General features: G+C 34.1%; 2 protein-coding genes across 2 annotated transcripts; both read right to left on the bottom strand.

Annotated features, from left to right (window-relative positions):
* Window positions 1-8,237: 8,237 nt before the first annotated feature.
* On the bottom strand, window positions 8,238-10,779 carry LOC143552675 (shikimate kinase, chloroplastic-like). Its single transcript, XM_077042832.1, has 9 exons — window positions 10,768-10,779; window positions 10,555-10,609; window positions 10,172-10,253; window positions 9,971-10,058; window positions 9,325-9,407; window positions 8,682-8,813; window positions 8,506-8,582; window positions 8,341-8,405; window positions 8,238-8,273 (listed from the first exon to the last, which is right to left on the bottom strand). Exons 1-9 carry the CDS (start codon window positions 10,777-10,779, stop codon window positions 8,238-8,240), a joined length of 630 nt encoding a protein of 209 aa, XP_076898947.1.
* A 5,562-nt stretch (window positions 10,780-16,341) lies between these two features.
* On the bottom strand, window positions 16,342-17,574 carry LOC143552668 (kirola-like). The gene is made up of 2 exons (XM_077042825.1): window positions 17,388-17,574; window positions 16,342-16,610 (listed from the first exon to the last, which is right to left on the bottom strand). Exons 1-2 carry the CDS (start codon window positions 17,572-17,574, stop codon window positions 16,342-16,344), a joined length of 456 nt encoding a protein of 151 aa, XP_076898940.1.
* Window positions 17,575-19,603: the final 2,029 nt, after the last annotated feature.

Raw genomic sequence — 19,603 nt, 5'->3', positions numbered from 1 at the left:
TAAGTAACGAGGCATGTTTTGTATGTTAGTTGTTGTAATAGCTTACTGTATATAAAAGTTCATTTATGTATTTTATATTGGATTTGTAGATGGGAAAAGTAAGAGAGCGAGGAAGAAGTGTCGCAGAGAAAAAGGTATGCTTCAGAATCAACAAACCGAAACATTAAAAAATCAGGTAACTTTAAGATCATTTACCTTTTTTTTTACATGTTCTTTTCTTAAGATTAAGTTTTGGCTCAAGTTTGTGTGGCTATCTCGATACATGATATTTACAGTACATATGACGTTCATTGTGGCCTCGACTGACTTCTGTGTCGGAGTGTCTACGGGTTTCAAGCCTGTGGACCCTCTTAACGGGTTTTCTTATACTTCTTTTTATAACTTAGATGCAACATCACTTTCCCCCTGTTTGAAATTTTTTTTGCAATAATATACTTAAAAAGATGTTTTTTTATATGTATATTATGGTTCTAATATGTGTGAGGAAGATTGAAGCAGCAGCTCTCAGTCGTGGGAAAAGCCGTTTCAAACAAGATAGCATATTGTCATGGAGTTACATTTTGAACTTCCGTGCGGTGGCTCCACAACCTACTGAAACATATGGATCTGTTTGTGCTCAAGTGAGTCACAGAGTATTACTGTATTGTGCATTAGAATGGTTTACTGGAGCTGGAACCACAGTGCGTGAGTTTAAAGCTGCAGTAAAAACTCTGAAAATTAAGTTTTGAGTTTTGCGTTAACTTAAAATTATCCTTTTTTAAAATTTTAGCAATGGCTTTTTTTCTTTGTGATTATAATGTTTAGAAATAAACTTCTGAACAGAGTAATAAAGATGCAATATGTCATGAAAAGGTGGTACCAAATAAATAAATTGACCAAAAAAGACGTTTTTGAATAGCATTCTTATAAATTGTAGCACTAAAACTCAGGATAACACAACTGTCTTGCATTGGTAGATTTTGGTAGTTATATCTATTAAAATAGTGTTTGGACTTGAATTGATTATGTGAACTTGGAGCCCTATAACCACTTTTTAAGATTTATATAGTTATGTCAATCGTATGTTTTTCCTTGCAGTTGGAAGGAAAACTTAAAGCAGCTTGGAACGATGCTTGCAAAGTTAGCTCCCGAGCATCTAGTAAATCAGCTAAAAAAAGGGAGTGTGATTTCTACTACCCGTTTTCTAAGTCTTTTTTCTTCGTATCTTGGTCAAATAATAATTTGACATGTTTTTTTTGCAGGTGGCCTGTTATCTATATGTTCCTTTTTGGGGGCTAACACTGATTGATCTATATACCTACCCAGAAGCTGTTACTAGTCTGTCTGATAGCCAAACAGCATAGCATACCGAAGTTTTGTTGGTTTTAATATTAAATAAATAACACACTAAATATTAGGGGAAGCATCATGAGAGAACTCCTCCTTGGTGAGAGAACTCTATCTAACCATTGGTTTAAGTGTAGATCTTTTTCTAGGGTTTAGTTTTTAGGGTTTAGGGTCTAGTTTAGCTATTAAGGTTTAGCGTTTGGGGTTTAGTTTTTAGGGTTTTGTTCTTAGGGCTAGCAATGGTTAGATAGAGCTCTCGCGAGTTCTCTCACGAAGGGGGGCTCTCTCATGATCCTTCCCCCTAAGTATTATAATATGTGGACGCATCATGAAAATAAAGTCAAATTGAGTTTTAACTAATTTGAAAATCATGTATTCAAATCAACAGTTTTCTTGTATATCGACAAATTTATATATTATATTTGTTGACTGACATGTTTCATCATGCCATATAGGTGGTCACCGAAGAAGAATCAGAATCTGGATTGGGCTATCTTGATTTGAAGTCCGCACCATCATTAGTATCTGCTGCTTATATTGCTAAACTTAATAGTGATCAAAGACAAGATTTAAAGCTGTTGGATACTGCTCGAAAGGTAAATTAATGACTTTAATTATCATTTTTATAAAAAAGTCTTTTTTTTCTTTTTCCAGTCTGCATGATATTTATTTGTTGACATGCTTATGCGGTTTCATTACATACAGCCTTCATTGGTGGTCACTGAAGAAGAAAAAGAATCTGGAATGGGCATACTGATGCGTTTTCGTTATTCCATACAGCCTTCTTCTCGGGTGGTCACTGAACAAGAATCAGAATCTGGATTGGGCTCCCTTGATTTGAAGCCTGCACCATCATTAGAATCTGCTTCTGTTGAGGCTGCAAACGCTTCACTTCAACATCATGATTCCAAGACATCAACAACAAAACCTTCAGATTCTTCCTTATCAATATATGGATCACCCCAAACTCAAAGGCAGATGGATTATTTTGGGAATCCCACAAAAGCTATGAAAACTATCACATCTGTGCCAAAGCAACCAAAAGTAAAACCCGAAACTAAACCAAAAAAAGATTTTGTAAGAATTATCATTATTAATATTATTATTAATGTTAAGATTAGCATTATCCTAGTTGTTTATTTAATCTTCTGTTTCTTATGTTCTCCTTTAGGTTGCTAAACTTAGAAGCGATAAAAGAAAAGATGTAAAGCTGGTGGCTACTGATCGAAAGGTGACATTGACTTTTTTATTCATAATTTTTATAAATGTTTTTTTTTTCTTTCTCAAATTATATATCCGCATGATATTTGTTAACATACGTACTGATGTGGTTTAATATGACATACAACCTTCATGGGTGGTCACTGGATCGTCCCAAACTCAAAAGTGGATAGATGATTCTAAGAATTCCACAAAAGGTGTGAAAAGATCTGGTCCGACTGCAATCGTGACAAAGCAACCGAAACAAGGCCCTGTAAACACTGAAACTAAACCAAAAAAACATTGTGTAAGCATCATTCTGTTGTTGTTTGTTTAATCTCTTGTTTGTTATTTTCTATTCTCTCTCTTAGGTTGCTAAAGTTAAAGCAGCGTGGAAGTTTTGATGTTTCAAATTTCTTATCACACCACCTGCTAATGTGTGTGGGGATTATGCTCAGGTATTCTTATACTTTTCAACATTTCATTTTAGTACCTTTTTGTTGTGTTCTTATCACACCACCTGCTAATGTGTGTGGGGATTATGCTCAGGTATTGTTACACTTTTCAACTTTTTTTTAGTACCCTTTTGTTGTATGACAAAAGTGATTTAACCATTTGAATCGTTGTGTACCTTGTTTTTGTGTTGCATACAAAATGTTTGTTCTTGTGATTGTTGGAGAGCTGAGGTTGATTTCAGCAATGGCTTTTTTTCTTTGTGATTATAATGTTTAGAAATAAACTTCTTCACAGAGTAATAAAGATGTAATATGTCATGAAAAGGTGGCACCAAATAAATTAATTGACCAAAAAAGACGTTTTTGCATAGTATTCTTATAAATTGTAGCACTAATGAACTCAGGATAACACAACTGTCTTGCATTGGTAGATTTTGGTAGTTATATCTTCTTAAAATAGTGTTTGGACGTGAATTGATTATGTGAACTTGGAGCCCTATAACCACTTTTTAAGATTTATATAGTTATGGTAATCGTATGTTTTTCCTTGCAGTTGGAAGGAAAACTTAAAGCAGCTTGGAACGATGCTTGCAAAGTTAGCTCCCGTGATTGTGCTTCGAACCAAGTATGGGCTTCATGAGTGTGACATTTTGGTCTTTACGATACAACCATAGTGAGCATGCATTGAGGCTTTAGTTTTTCTTCTTATTTTTTTTTTCTTACTTTACTCTGATTGATATTATTTAACCATATGAATAACTACAGGAGTCTTATTTTGCAGGTGTAACAAGTACCCAGCATCTAGTAAATCAGCTAAAAAAAGGGAGTGGGGTTTCTAATACCCGTTTTCTAAGTCTTCTTTCTTCGTATCTTGGTCAACTAGTAATTTGACAAATTTTTTTTATTTTTTTGCAGGTGGCCTGATCTCTATATGTTCCTTTTTGGGGACTAACACTGATTGATCTATACCTACCCAGAAACCGTTACGAGTCTGCCTGATAGCCAAACAGCATGCTTACCGAAGTTTTGTTGGTTTTAATATTAAATAAATAACACAATAAATATTAGGGGAGGCATCATGAGAGAACTCCTCCTTGGTGAGAGAACTCTATCTAACCATTGGTTTAAGTGTAGATCTTTTTCTAGGGTTTAGGGTTTAGTTTTTAGAGTTTAGGGTCTAGTTTAGTTATTAAGGTTTAGCATTTGGGGTTTAGTTTTTAGGGTTTAGTTCTTAGGGTTAGCAATGGTTAGATAGAGTTCTCGCGAGTTCTCTCACGAAGGGGGGCTCTCTCATGATCCTTCCCCCTAAGTATTATAATATACTAATAATAATAATAATAATAACCTTGTTAGAACGGTGTGATGCTTGTTTGTGCTTGAAAGCTTGCTAGTACGGATTCATCGGGGATGGTTGGTCGCATTTATTTTAACAGTGTACGTGCCTAGATGTGTTTACACATCGAAGGCACCACTGGTCGAGAGCTGTTGCCGCTCTCCTGATGAGTCCATGGCAGGGCGAAACCAGCCACATTTATCTTAAGTGGACACAGAATAGACAGCGCGCAACATATAGACAGCGAATAGAGAGATACGATCGTATCTCTCAACTTTCGCGATCGTATCTCTCAACTTTCACTGTCTATTGAACGATCGCGAATACACAGAAAGGTACCATGGAGATGGTGTGATGGAATAGTCGGCAGAGGGAGGTCTGTTGATTGGGATTCTGGTTAGGGAACGGAAGAGATGACGATGCAAAGCGAAGACACAAAGAAGAAATCCGAGACAGGAAATGAGAAGACCGAGAATCATTTTCAAACCAGGTATATTCGTTTTCCCGCTTATCATTAAGGGGTGTAAACGAGCCAAGCCCGTGCTTGACTAGGCTCGAGCCCGGCTCGAGCCCGGCTCGCTTAACTTACAGCAAGCTGGGCTTGTTTCAAGCTTTGTTTCTTTCTGAAGCTTAATCTCAGCTCCTTTACTATTTGTTAATTTATCTATATTTATAATTATTTTCATATATATGTTAACTATAATTTTTATGTATAACAAAATATATATTTTATAGTTATTCTTATTCATAATAATTAGTGTTATATATATATATATATTAAATTATTTTTATATTTAACTAATAGGCTTGTGAGCTAGCTCGAGCTTGATAAGTGAAGCTCAAGCTCGGGCTCAGCTAATTTTTAGGCTCGGACTCGGGCTTGTAAAAGCTCGGCCTGATTTAAGCTTTTAGCGACAGTGGCCAACCCCTACTTCTAGATCTTGTATTATTATTTCAAACTGTTTCTTTTATTAAGTTGCCGTTTATAACATCATCATATGATTCATGATTGTTTATCGGCGTGTTATGGATTCTGTTTTGACTAGTGAACTGCAGATGCATGAAGAAAATGTGGCTCCTGTTGGTAGACGTTTGGTCCGTGAGAAAGATAAGTGGTTGAGTTCCTGCCCTGATACATTGAAGATTAACATTCAGCATGCCTGATGCGGTTTATTGTGCAATGTTTGTTCTTATATGTAAAACGTTACAACCGATGATATGCTGTTGCACTGAGTATGAGGTGGGCCGCCTCGGTAGATTTCTCTTTGAGACCCCTCCCTCAAGACTACTTAATATTGGAAGGTAATTACAAAACATGTGTGTAGGTCCTATGGGTAAATGCAAACGGGTTTCAGGTTGGGCATACTTGTAAACATTTTCATCTAGTCTTTTTGAACATTCCAAATTTATTAGTATGTAAAGCACAATTCAGACTCTAAAAACTGTTTATTATTGGAGAGTACATAAGGCTATGTGGGCGGGTCGCTTGGCAAGTTTAAACGGGTGATTCTTAGATGTTGGTCCGACCTTGCAGATCCGTATTGTTTTGTTTTGTTTTTTTTAAAAACTTCTTAATGTGCAAAGTACTTTTTAAAGGTTTTAAACTATATAATTCACATAATTTTTTTTAGTTGGATCATTAGCTTAAGTTGGTTAGAGATAAGAGAAAACCAAATTGACCTATTTATAATAGGTAAATAGTTAACTGCCTCTATGGTTTCACCCTTTTGTGCAGAGTCATGAAGCAATTAAACTATATATCAAGATTGTTTTCAAAACGATTATTGAGATTCATATAGTAAGTAATAAATACTGATGTACTTTGATTATGTCATATATATACAGGAAAAGGCAGTTCACTAAATAACGGTTCAGATGCTTCCTTATTATCTGGACCACCCATCCCAGATTGACGATTCTGAGAATCCCAAGACCGGTTCTTACTGCATCGAGGACGAACCAATAAAAAATAACGATAAGCAACCGAAAGTTGAAAGCACATACCGAGAAAGATATCATGGAGATGATATGATGGAAAAGTGAGGAGACCGGTCAATGGAGAGATACAGCAGAGAGAGAGAGAGAGAGAGAGGTCGGTTGATTGGGATTCTGATAAAGTAAAGGCGACAGAAACAAAGGGCGGTACAATGATAACCTTGCTGACAAGGATGACCGGTATGTTGTCGTTAAATGCTAACAGAAGAGATGAAGACTCTGATAGAAGGTTTGGAACATCCAGACATGATGACAGAGAACGCAGATCGGCAGATGTTCCGAGGAAAACACGTTACTTGCTCAAGAGGATGCAAAGCGAAGACGCAGAGAAGAAATCCACGAGAAGACCGAGAAGCATTTTCAAACAAGGTATATTTATTTTCCCTCTTCTAGATCGGGGTGTAAACGAGTCGAGCCCGAGCTCGGCTGGGCTTGAGCCTGGCTTGTTTAACTTACAGCAAGCTCAGATTGTTTCAAGCTCTGTTTCTAAAGCTTAAGCTCAGCTCGTTTACTATTTATTTACTAAGCTCGTTTACTATTTATTTTCTAATTTATCTATATTTTTAATTATTTTCATATATTTATCAACTTTTATGTAGAACAAAATATACATTATATAGTTATTTATTTTGTTTATAATCTTATTTATAATAATCAATTATTATACAAATATATAATTAAATATATTAAATCATTCTTATAATAATGGGCTCGATAAGTGAAGCTCGGGCTTTTTTAATAGACAATTTAATTTTTTGGCTCGGGCTTCTTTAAGTGCAGCCTTATTTAAGCTTTTAGCAAGCTGGTTTAGGCTTGTGTGCTAGCTCAAGCTCAATAAGTGAAGTTTGGGCTCGTTTATTGAACAAACTTATTTTAGGCTCGAGCTCGTTTTAGCTTGGCTTGATTCGAGCTGATATGAGTAGCTCGCGAGTGGCTTGGCTTGTTTTGGTCATATAGCCCGTCTTCTAGTTACTCTGTCAAATATGATTAATTACAAGATGACAAATATTCTAATAGTAAACTAATAGTATATATATATATATATATCTTTTCAAATAATATAATTCTTCTCTTTTTTATGATTTAAGATACATTTGATCCTTATCGACCCGTTTGGCCCTTTTCTTTTTAGATACAAGTAAACTGGTCGAAATTGCCCGTCTGTCTTAATATTTGTTTTGATATGTTAGTATAGGTAAGAGATGAGATAGAGTAACTGATGGATGATGATGAGGGAGATATGGTTGAAATGTATCTAACTGAGAAGAAGAAGAAGAAGAAAAGGCGTATGGAGGCATGGTCGGTGGCAGATCAACGGATGGGATTCAGTCTGTTTCCGCTCCAATTTCTCCCGTTTCTTCACCTCCAAATGTTAAAAGGATTCGACAGGAATTTGAGCCTCGCAAGAAGCAATTAAAACACTAGAGTAATATGGTGTTTGAGACTATTTGAAGTTCAGACGCGTCATTGGGTCATTTAGGTTACATGTGTCACGTCACATGATTATTATGACAAAATAAACCCACACACTCATTTTTGGTCTTTAGGGTGTCTTTTAGTTGCCTCACGGCGGCAGCGGCGACGACGGGGGGTTATACGTAATCTTTCTAATGGGGTTGTATGGGCTCAATTTAAAAGCATCAAACACAGCAGATCAACAAACATGAACAAACCAAAAAAAAAAAAAAAAACTTATTCTGTTGTTGATTAGACATTGAAGCTCGTTTAGGCTTATAGAGATGTACCAAAACCACCATGAAGAGACAAAAAAGAATGCAAAAACCTTATTGTATTGATATATATAACAAAACAAACATTATAGTCAAAGTGAGATGCTCCAAAACTTGTCTGAAACACAATAAACTATTAAAACAATAACAAGACTAGTGTTTGCACAAGAAGCACGAGCCGAACCCAAAATGGTGGGTTCATTTCTTCAAATGGTCCTCAATTTGAATGAGTGCCTGCCAAACGGGTAGTAAAGTTAACATCAACAAAACGTGCGTATGAGAGAGAGAGAAAGAGAGAGACCTCAATTGCGATTTGAGTTGGATTAATACAACAAAGATCATTATGTCCCAACTTGGCTGCTATATCTGGACACAAATTAAGTTTCTTGTTCTGTTAATTGACAACTTTGCCTTTCACTATAAGCGACAACATTATTAGGAAAGAAAAAAAAGAAGTTATACGTACGTTCCAACAAGACTCTCACGTGAGCGTTGGTGTAAGCTTCACTTCTGTCTTCCCAAAGTTTAGATAGTTTCTTTAATGTCTATATATATCAAGAAAATGATATATTAATGTAATATTCATAGGTACTGTAAGTTGAAAATTGTTTTAAAAGGTTAGAATGAAAGATAATATTACATAATTGTGTGTACGCGTCACCAGATGCATGATGCAATAACGGGCGAGATGCGGTACTAATAGCAGTTAATCTTTGTGCCAATGCATCCAAAGGCACATCTATAAAGACAATTATACCATTGTGCATGTATTTCCTGATAAACAATTATTATTTGCTAAAATTAAATATAAAGAAATCCTATATAAAGGAATAACTTCTCATTAATCCCTCAAAACTTGGTATAATATAATATTTACCCAACAAAAAAATCATGAGTAAATCACACAAATGGTCCCCTATGGTTTGGTCAAAGTTAGGATTTTTCTTAAGTTCAAAAGCTACGGATTTAGTTCCCACCCGTCTAGTTCACTTTCATTAATGATCCCTTCCCCCTGGGTCAGAAAAGATTACTAGACCCAGGAACTATTAATAAAAGCAAACTAGGTGAGCTGAGACTAAATGTGTAACTTTAAAAATTTATTAACGAAATCCAAAATTTGGATCAAACAACATGGACCATCCATGTAATTTACTCAAATATTATAATATCAAATATATTAATTTTAAATATTTTGGCATTTATTCCCTTCCTTAAAACTTGTATTGGGATATGAGAGTTGGAGTGCATGGAGAAGGATAAGCGTATAATGGTCATACTGCCATACCAATTAATAGGTCGAACAACCGCACCTCCACCTGTAGAAATAATGAGCCAACGCATTGATGACAGCTTATGCAATGCCTCAATCTGAAAAATGAATGACACAACTAATATCAATAATAATATTCAGAGCCACAAATTAAAAATAAAGAATAGTTAAATTCTAGTTGGAAAAATTTCAACCCATTTATATACAAAAGGTCAATTTGGGTATTTTTTTTGGGAACGACCAACTAGGTAAGGTTGGATACTCCGTGCGCGGCCCCCAATGGCTGAAGGTAGCCCGAGCTGGCCACGAGTCCGGACGGACGGAGCCCCTAGCGGTCCACCTATTGAGGGATTCCCCGGATAAAACCCGACCCCCACGCCCGCCAAACGGCACGACAGTGAGGAGCCGATAAAACCGGGTGAGATCAGGACTCGAACCCTGGCAAGCCAGGGTCATCCCTCATATCTCGCATATAAATTGGTGATAGTAAGGCATAGTCCCCCTATCTCTTACTAGTAAAATGAATGCTCTACCATTGAGCCAAAACCAATTTATGTCAATTTGGGCAATGTTTTAGTTATAAGAAATCACACATGTCAAACTCAAGATTTATCCATATTAAAAATGGGTAAATTCGGTCAAAAGGGTCAAAGTTAATGACCTTGTTATCTCTGAAAAAGGTCTCGCCACGCAACTTAAATATGTCAGCAACTGCAATTCCTCCAACAGACTGTTCTATTAATTTATCACTGCATGCAAATAACACATGAATATTATGGAAGACAATAAACCATATGGTTATCTGAATTAGAAGAAATTGAAATTGAGTTAAAACTTTAAAGCAAGATATAAAGAAGGAAACCAGTCACAAACGTGTAAAAAAAAAAAAACTAGCATCTCAGACAAGGTCTGACCAATTGTTGTTTTCCTTGATCCCATCATTTCTACATTCATTTCATATAATACACAGTTACTTATACATTATACACATAAGATAGCGTTTATATCTGACCAGAGTTGACAAAATAGGCAGGTCGGGTAATTGGTAAAAAAAAGGTTCGGGCAGAACAAAAGAATATTTATACCGTTGAAACTTGTTTGGTTGGATTGACCCAAAATACTTTTTTCCAACTTTTTTTTTAGATAAATTAGCATGTCATATATGATCTATAGAAAATTATATTAGTCAATAATAATAATCTCAACTTTTCTTATTTAAAGACAGAAAATGTCATTAAAACTGACCTACAAGATAAATACCCCTTCCACTAAAGCTTGGCTCAATCTCCTTAGACTTCTTCTGCAATTAGAAAATCACTTGGTAAACAAATTAAGAAAGCTTAATAAAGTTCATAGTATAACTTTTTTCGATCTGAAAACCTAACTTAATAGATATGCAAAAGCATGCAATGAATTTATCATATAAGATAACTTTTTAGGCAATCCATGCTATGTGACTTGCAACTCCATGCTAACAGACTGGAGTTCTTTTTTCGTATTATTAATAGGTTGGGTATAGAACACGAGTTAAATAAATAAATTTATTTAAATAGTAACACAGTGTGAAATATAAAAAATATGTTTAACATATAAAAAATATAATATATGGTAAAATAAATTACACGATATGGAAATAAAAAGTTAAAAAATTCATAAATCTCTAAATATTTCTTTATATTGTGTATACAATATTTGTAATTTTAATTTGTAATTTTATCCTTCATAATAAAATTAGTAGTTTCACTTTTTTTTTTTCAACTCTATATAATGAAACACATAACTGACCATGTGTTAAAACAGGTTGTCTCAAAAACAAACAAACCATCTAAACCAATTGACTAACAGGTTGTTTAAAAAACAAACAAACCATCTAAACCAATTGGCCTTAGCGTTTATTAATCTTCATTGCAAAACAAACATTAAGTGAAAATTTCTTTCTTTGAAATTTGAAATTAATTATTTTATCTGAATCAACGTGAAAATTCGTTACTTATAAAAGCTTAATATTAATAACTAATACAATATATTTATATAAAACTAAATAATATATTTATGTTGATATTAAATTTTTTAACCCAGGAAATAATTATTAAAAAAAGAGAATAACAGAACAAATAGATAAAAGAATAAAATATGAAACTATTAATAAAAAAAAGAAACATATATTAATATTAGAGAGGGGTGAAAAAATTTTATAAGATTCACTCATGTGCAATAAATACAATATAGCGTTAAGTCCCGTGTAGAATACGAGTTATTATAAATAAATTTATTTAAATAATAATACAATATGAAATACATAAAAATATGTTCAAAATATATAAAGATATAATAGATGATAGAATAAATTACACATTATGGAAATAAAAAGTTGTTGAAATTTCATAAATCTCTATTTTTTAACATAATATTTATAATTTTAACCTTAATATCAGAATTAGTAGTTTTGTTTTTCCTTTGGACTTTAGATAATAAAACGCATAACTTACCTGTGTTAAACAGGTTGTCTTAAAAACAAATCAACCATCTATAGCGATTGGTCTTAGTTTTTATTAATCTTTATTGCAAAACAAACATAAAATGAAATTTCTTTATTTGAAATTTGAAATTAATTATTTTATCTAACTTACCAAGATGATGTGAGTGAGTGAGCGAACAAAACGCCAAGTTTGTGGCAAAAAAAGGCCAAATGAGCATCTCTTTATAGTCAGCAACCGAATTATTAAGTTCAACCAAAATAATGACATATTAACTGGAGTTAAAAAAAAAAGTAACCAAAACATTGATTTCGACTAAGGGGCTGTTTGGCAGATGCTGAGCCATTAAGTGCTGAACCAGTAAGAGGTCTGAATGATTAAGAGTTTCTGAACCAGTAAGTGCTGAAACAGTAAGTGCTGTTTGGTTGGACCTTTGAATGACTGTACAAAATGACTATTTTACCCCTCTGAACTATTTCGTGTTTAATGAAATATATGCGCTTAGTGTGAGCTTTAGTAACTATGCTGAATGACCAAACTTTCATTCTAACCAACCAAAGTACATCTTAAAAATAGTTTACAAAGTCAACATAAATAAACCTATACAATAATTGAAGTTTGTAAACATGTTGTAAATCAATATAAATATACCTATATAATAATTTAAGTTTGAAAACAATGATAAGACAAGACAACTCTTAACATTATCAACGGTAAATTGTAAAAACTGTATGTACACTTCAGCAAAACTTTTCTCCAACTCAATGATGTGTATTTAAATGATCCGAGTGTTTGATCTTCGACTTCCCTATTTCCACTCCCGAGTTTCACCTAAGGAATTACAACAAAATTGATCTTCGACAACACACTGCAACAACAAATTTAACATATTAATTTGACATTTTTAGTCGTAAGACATCATGATAAACCTACAGTTTGGACAGCAAACTGCAGCAACAAGTTTGACACTAATTTAACATTTTTAATTACAAAACAAGCTAATAGCCTTATAGTTTGAACAACAAATAGCTGCAGCAAGTTTAACATATTGGTTCGACATTTTTAGTTGTAGAACAACATAATAAACTTACATTTTGGACAACAAACACAACAATAAGTTTAACACACTAGTTCATGATATTTTTTAGTTGCAAACAACATAATAAACTTACAATTTTGGACAGCAAACTATAGACACAAATTTAACATACTAAATCACCATTAATGGCTAATATGAAACCATCATCCCATGTCTTAACTAACAACAAATTTGTCATATCCTTTCTTTACAGATCCAAGTTCATATTGTTATGATACGCAGGGATGAGCGTTTCAGGTACGGGTACCGAACCGAACATTTCGGTACTCGTACTGGTACCAAATATTTCCGAATTTCGTGATCGGTACCGGTCTCATCCCGAGCTCATCCCTAATTGAGACGTTTGCTTAATAGGTTAAAATAAAATCAACTTACTTAACATCTCCAAAATTTTCAACAATGCACTAGGTTAATTCTCGAAGTTCATATCCCTGTGAACATAGTGTTTATTTATGTAATAGCCCGTATACGAGTAACTCACTGCATATACTCCTAATTATTCAATAAGAAAGCATGTACATTTTATCATATATAAAACTCTTCGATTTTGTTTTCTTTACATATTTATAACCCGTATGCAAGTAACTCACTGCATATACTCAAATGTTTAAAAGTTAAATTAGTCATTTCATTCAAGACATTTTATCAAATACCTTATGTGCATCATAATTTTGTTTACAAACCAATTATGCCTGTGGGCTCTTTCAACTCAATTTTCTTCACAAACTTTATATAACCAATTTAAAACGAAAATAAGTTATTCATGCACATTCTATTATGTTTCAAGCATACATAAATTACACATTCCAAGGATTCGACCCTATCTCGAAACCACATTCAGTTGTAAAATTTTCAAGGAATCACAATGCTTGTGTAGTTTATGAATGAACCAAATGTGTAAAAATCATATTTAAGCATAGATCGACAACAAAACTTTACGCTATCATATTCATCTTAATAAACCCAAACACCTTGCCATATCATCAAATAGTTAAAACATCAATTAACTGTTCGAACCAAATTGTCAATATAAAAGCAAGATTCAACCAAATTGAACATCAATTAGCCGTTAGAACCATAACCCTGGCTTCTAGGCCTATCCGTTCGAACTCTATAAGAATTTATGGATTTCGAGAATTAACCTAGTGCATTGTTGAAACTGACACACCAAAAACAACTGACGTCTAAAATGAAACTGAAGATCCACACAGGATTCAATGATTGAGTTATTTGTCTCTCATCATTTTGTCTCACTTGAAAAGAACTCACGCTTAAGTCTAGTGTCAATTGATGTGTTGTTTAGTTTTTTCTACTTTCATAAATCTATCAATATACTCTCTATCATATATATGCCATGAACTTCTGTGCCATTCTTCTTCTCTAGAATGTTGTCAACATCCAAAATTATGATTATAGCTACTTACTCTTATTGTCTACTTCAATATGTGATATTTGCGAGATTAATCTATTTCAACATCAGAGTGTTATCAAAATGAACATACTTTTCCACTTGGTTGAAATTATAAATTTCCAATCATTTATTGTTACCTCAATACAGGATTATATTTCCACTTAATTGAAATTATTGAAATTATACGTATTGCATTAGAACTTAAAAGATATACAAGTACAAAACAACATACATAAACTTAATACCCATCACAAGCATGTAGCACATTTATTGCGGGTGTTTAAGTTGATACTCGCCATTACTCCTTTAGATGATGAGTCTCTATATCTATATGAGTATCTGGATCAGGGACGTCAAGACTCAGTTTCTCATACACAACGGTCCACGTAACGATGTGTGATTTGAACCTTTTGTGTCTACATGAATATGTATCATGTTCTTGTATAGTTCAAGACATCTCCTTCAGTCACATGAAAGGTGATTGACTTTTCTTCCTTGTTGAGAGCATAGATTAACGCTTTCGAAGTGTGTTCTTTTCCGTCTGCAAGCATGTCTCACTTAAGAACATAAGAGTTCATGCGTACATTTATAAAGAATCAATGTTTTCAGAACTTGATCAGCTTACCATGGAAGTAGTTTTAAGACAGGATAGAACCGATGGTCCCCTAACTTCACTGGCAATCTTGTATGTTTGAAGGGCTAATCATGTTAGGGATTTGGTGAGGATTACTCTTCCATAGCTCGTGAAAAACATCCTCGTTTGAGTTGATCTCAATTTGGGCAATTCTCTTTCCAACTATATGGATATATATCTCTCTCGCTAAAACCAAACAATAATATAGATTGACTCATTCTTTATGGTCATACAGTCTCTAAAACCAAACAATAATTATATCCGTAATCCTTACCACTTATAGATAAGACTCGTTCTTCATACAGTCCTACCCTACCCCAAACCCACCCACCTTCCAAAATATCTTAGTTACTTTAAAAATGTTAGCAGGCCCAAAGCAATATCGCACATTCACTTGCCTTACCTTTGACAGGTTTACGTTTATAATTTTAAATTTGTTCATGTTCATTCTTTTGTGGCCATTTATATTTGTTAGTTTTCGTTTGTTTACGTTCGCTAATATATTTATTTAATTCGTTTTGGCTTATTACAACCAAGTCTAGTTTTAATAACTCTTTTTTAGCCCCGATACATAGTTCTTCACATACTTTTAACTGGTTTTAGCTCAGCTATGTTCATTCATCTATGTTCAGTTATGTTCATGAACTGTTTGTTTATAACGGATGAACATACACAAACACGAACATCTTTCTTCGTTAAGAAAATTGATGTTCATGTTCATTTATGTTCATTCATTAAAAGTATAAACAAACAAGTAACAAACATAAATGGAGGTGTATATGCTGCCTGTTTCGTTGACATCTAGGTGGAGGATGGGGGTCTAGGTGAAGAATAAGGGGGCATTTCATCCGAATATTCCCGACCACTTTGGGCAAGTATTGTGAGAGGACGGACGTACGTGGGAGGAGAGAGGAGAGAAAAAGAGTTAACAGAGGAAAAAAAAGTAGAAAGAGCATAATCTAGATTTAGAATACACAATGCAAAAAAAAAAATATATATTTTATAAAATTAACTGACCAATCTTCCCTTTTAAACCATTTACAACTAGTTTACAACATGTCTCGTTTACATAAATATGGTGCAAGGGTTGTAATTGGGTTACACGAATTTTGCAATATTGTTTATTATTATTATTATTATTATTATTATTTGAACGGCTAATTTTGTTAACAAAACCTCAAATATTGTGATTAATAATACAAGGAACTTTACACATAAAACCAAAAAAGCCACACCAGGTATATAAATATTGTGATTAATAATACAAGAACTTTTACACATAAAACCAACCAACAAGCGTCTGCATAACATATACCTAACAAGGGAATCTTGGACACACTCAAAATTAATTATTTAGGCTAGTCACCCGATATTGGTGAATATATATGATTTGATTTTGATACTTGATCATTTAGTTCCGGAGATGGTGAGTTTCTATGTCTTTGGCCACCTTCTTATAGAAGTCCATAAGTGTACCCGGATCAGGAACATTAGGGCTCAGCTTCTCATACTCGACAGTCCATGTCACCAAGTTGTTTGAACCATGTTTGTCTACATGAACATGCATAACAAAGGTCTTATATTGTTCCATCAGATCGCCTTCAAGTACCTCAAAGGTGACCGACTTTTTGGCTTCATTGATGTCCTTGACAAGGGTTTTTGCAACACAGTCTTTTCCATCTACAAGAACATATCATCCAGATATTAGATAATCAAGTGATCTTGTAAATTGATAAAGAAAGATGTTAGGTGTGTTTGTAGAGCAGTTAAAAAGGTTCGCAATGTTAGGCTCACTTGAAATCAATTTGGTTTGTAATGGACCATGCCCAAGACAAGGTAAGCTCACACATTAACTTGTTCAAACTAAAATCAAAATTTTGCACCAACCCAAAATTATGCATTGAAGTTGGATTGTAAATTTTGCATGTGTATGTTAAACGAGATACGTACGTAAGTATACACACAATCTACAATATTTGTGCAAAAACTTAAAATTTTAAAATAAATAAAAGAGAAAATTACTGTTTGCGTCCCTGTGGTTCTAAGGCGGAGGCACAATGAGTTCTCGAAAAAATTTTGAACTGGTTGAGTCCCTGTGGTTTCAAAAATAAACCATTTAAGTCCCTGTTGCTACTTAACTTTTAGAGTAAACTTTCATTTTACTAAAACCACAGGGACTCAAATTGTTCGTTTCTGAAAACATGAGGACTCAACTAGTTCAAAAAAATTTTTGGGGACTCGTTGTGTCTCCGCCCTAAAACCATAGGGACGCAAACAGTAATTAATATAAAAACAAACGAGTCGGCTCAAGATTTTTATGAGCCGAACTCGAGCTTGATCAAATTTTAGGTCATTAAGATAAACAAGTCAATCGAAACTGAATTGTTTAACTTCGGGCCTGAGCTTGAGCCTAACATGACTCAGGTAGACTCATTTACAGTCAAGTGTGCTGTTTACCAAGAGAATAGTTCCACAAGAGAACCGAGCCCATGCTTCCAACTTCACCATCATGGGTTTGACAATTTTGGATGGTGGTTGGGGTCAAGCTCGGAATTTGGTGTGGATTAGACTTCCATAACTCATGAAAAACATCACCCTTCGACTTGATCACAACCTGAGTAACTCTTTTACCAGTTAATGCCATCTCTATATAACTCGAACTCAAAGATGGGAATTGGTTGCTTTTATAGAGATGTTCTTCCCCACACCCTATTAGGTGGCTCAACTACCCTTTTTAAGTCAATATTGGGTCTAATATATATTATTTACTCATATAATATTACTAGGCTAGGTACTCGCATACAACACGAGTTAGAATAAATAAACTAATTCAAACGACGACACAATATGAATTTAAAAATGTGTTGAACTTTTATACAAAAATGTATTATACGGTATTAAAAATTACATACTAAACAAATTAAAAAAATTACATATACATGCTGGAATTCCTAAATCTTTAAATGTTTATTTGTATAGAATATTTATAATTTTACTGTATCTATCTCTTACATATATTTCGTGTCATCATTTTTATCTTTGCGTTTTTAACAACAAATATAAAATATCAAATTATACAAAACATACATGTTAATACTCATTTGTATATTTTGTATTTGTTATAAAACTTCAATGAACTAATCATTCATCTAAAATTTTTTTCTTCATTTATTTTATTTCTCGAATAATGGCTCTAAGATTTGCTTCTAGGCTCTTTGCATTCTAAGCTGACCGTAAAAATAGCACATTAAATGACCAAAGTTTAAAAAAAACACGTAATGCAAAAAATATCAAGTAATATGATTTATTCTCTTCTTTTTAACCATTTTAGCAGGGGTGCGCATAAATCGGTTCTACCCCCGAAAATACCCGATACGCGAACCGAGAATTACCCGAAACCAAACCGAGCTTATTTAAATAAGCTGCTCCTCGGTCCCAGTATTTTGCAATTATCGGGTTCTGGTCGGTCTTCGGTCCAGACCGAAGGGACCGAATAGTCAAAACACCACTTGTTCTGTGATTAAACTCTTTGAAACCCGTGTACGCCAAAATAATATTTAAATAAGCTTCAATGACAGTTGATCCTATTTAATTATTTTTATATATGGCATCAGCTGGGCATGTAACAATTATGATTAAGCTTCTTTTTACTAATTGACCCACATCATCCATGTAAGGGTATGTTTGTTAATCGTACCCGACTAACGAACCCGACCTGAAGCGACCTGAGACTCAAATAACCTGACCCGAATTCACCCGAACCGATTAAACTCCTAAATCGAACCCGAGATAAAATATTTGAGTCGGTATTTGGGTTGAAGTACCCAAATCCGGGTTGACCCGAATAACCCAAAGCATAATACATCGATGAATGGGTCCCTAATTTTTATAGGGTAGTTTAGCGGTGAAGTAACATAGTGACCTTATGTATTATTGTTCAGCTGTTCTCAATACTCCAATTAATATTGGATCTATCATTCTATCACATCCCAATGTATTAATTACCATCAAGCATGTTGGGAATGTACCTTCAATTCAAAAACTTAAAGAGTATAGTATTTAAACCAATATGTATTGAGCATGCTTATTCAATCTACATAAGTATTGATCCACAGGCTACAACATTTGTTCATCCCGTCTAATGCATGCTTGTATGATAAATTTCATGTTTTGCTAAATAATATATGTTATTGTTGAATATGGTTGTATATTATGGTTTTATAACGACTTGGAATATGGTTTTTTATTTTATAATATTGTTAAAGGTGGATAATTTTTTTTAATTTGTTAAACCTGAAACCCGGCCCGAATTTACCCGACCCGTTCAACCCGAAACCCGAACAAACCAAACTTATTTGGGTCGGTTCTTGGGTTAATTTGTTTTGAGCTCAAACCCAAACAATCTGACCCGAAACCCGAATAAATAACCCGAGGAACATCCCTACATCCATGTATCATGAAGTAGTGAAGTGAAATACCTCTTGAAATTTGTTTTAAATGTTGTTGTTTTCAAGATTGAAGAAACACTAACCGGACCCCGGGCAGATTACGGGTAACCTGGGGGTTAGATAGATGTTTCCCACGAGGGGTTAGACCCAGAGAAGATGGTTCTTCTGATAACCTGCAAAACAGACACCGTGAGCTTGTCACTGAGAAGGGGGAGGGGGTTCCTC

The sequence above is a fragment of the Bidens hawaiensis genome, unplaced genomic scaffold, assembly GCF_021521415.1.
Source record: "Bidens hawaiensis isolate Kalapana, Puna unplaced genomic scaffold, B.hawaiensis_p1.1 tig00016992_1, whole genome shotgun sequence".
NCBI lineage: Eukaryota > Viridiplantae > Streptophyta > Magnoliopsida > Asterales > Asteraceae > Bidens > Bidens hawaiensis.
The sequence above is the reverse complement of the archived record's forward strand: the minus strand, read 5'-3'. Positions and strand labels throughout refer to the sequence as shown.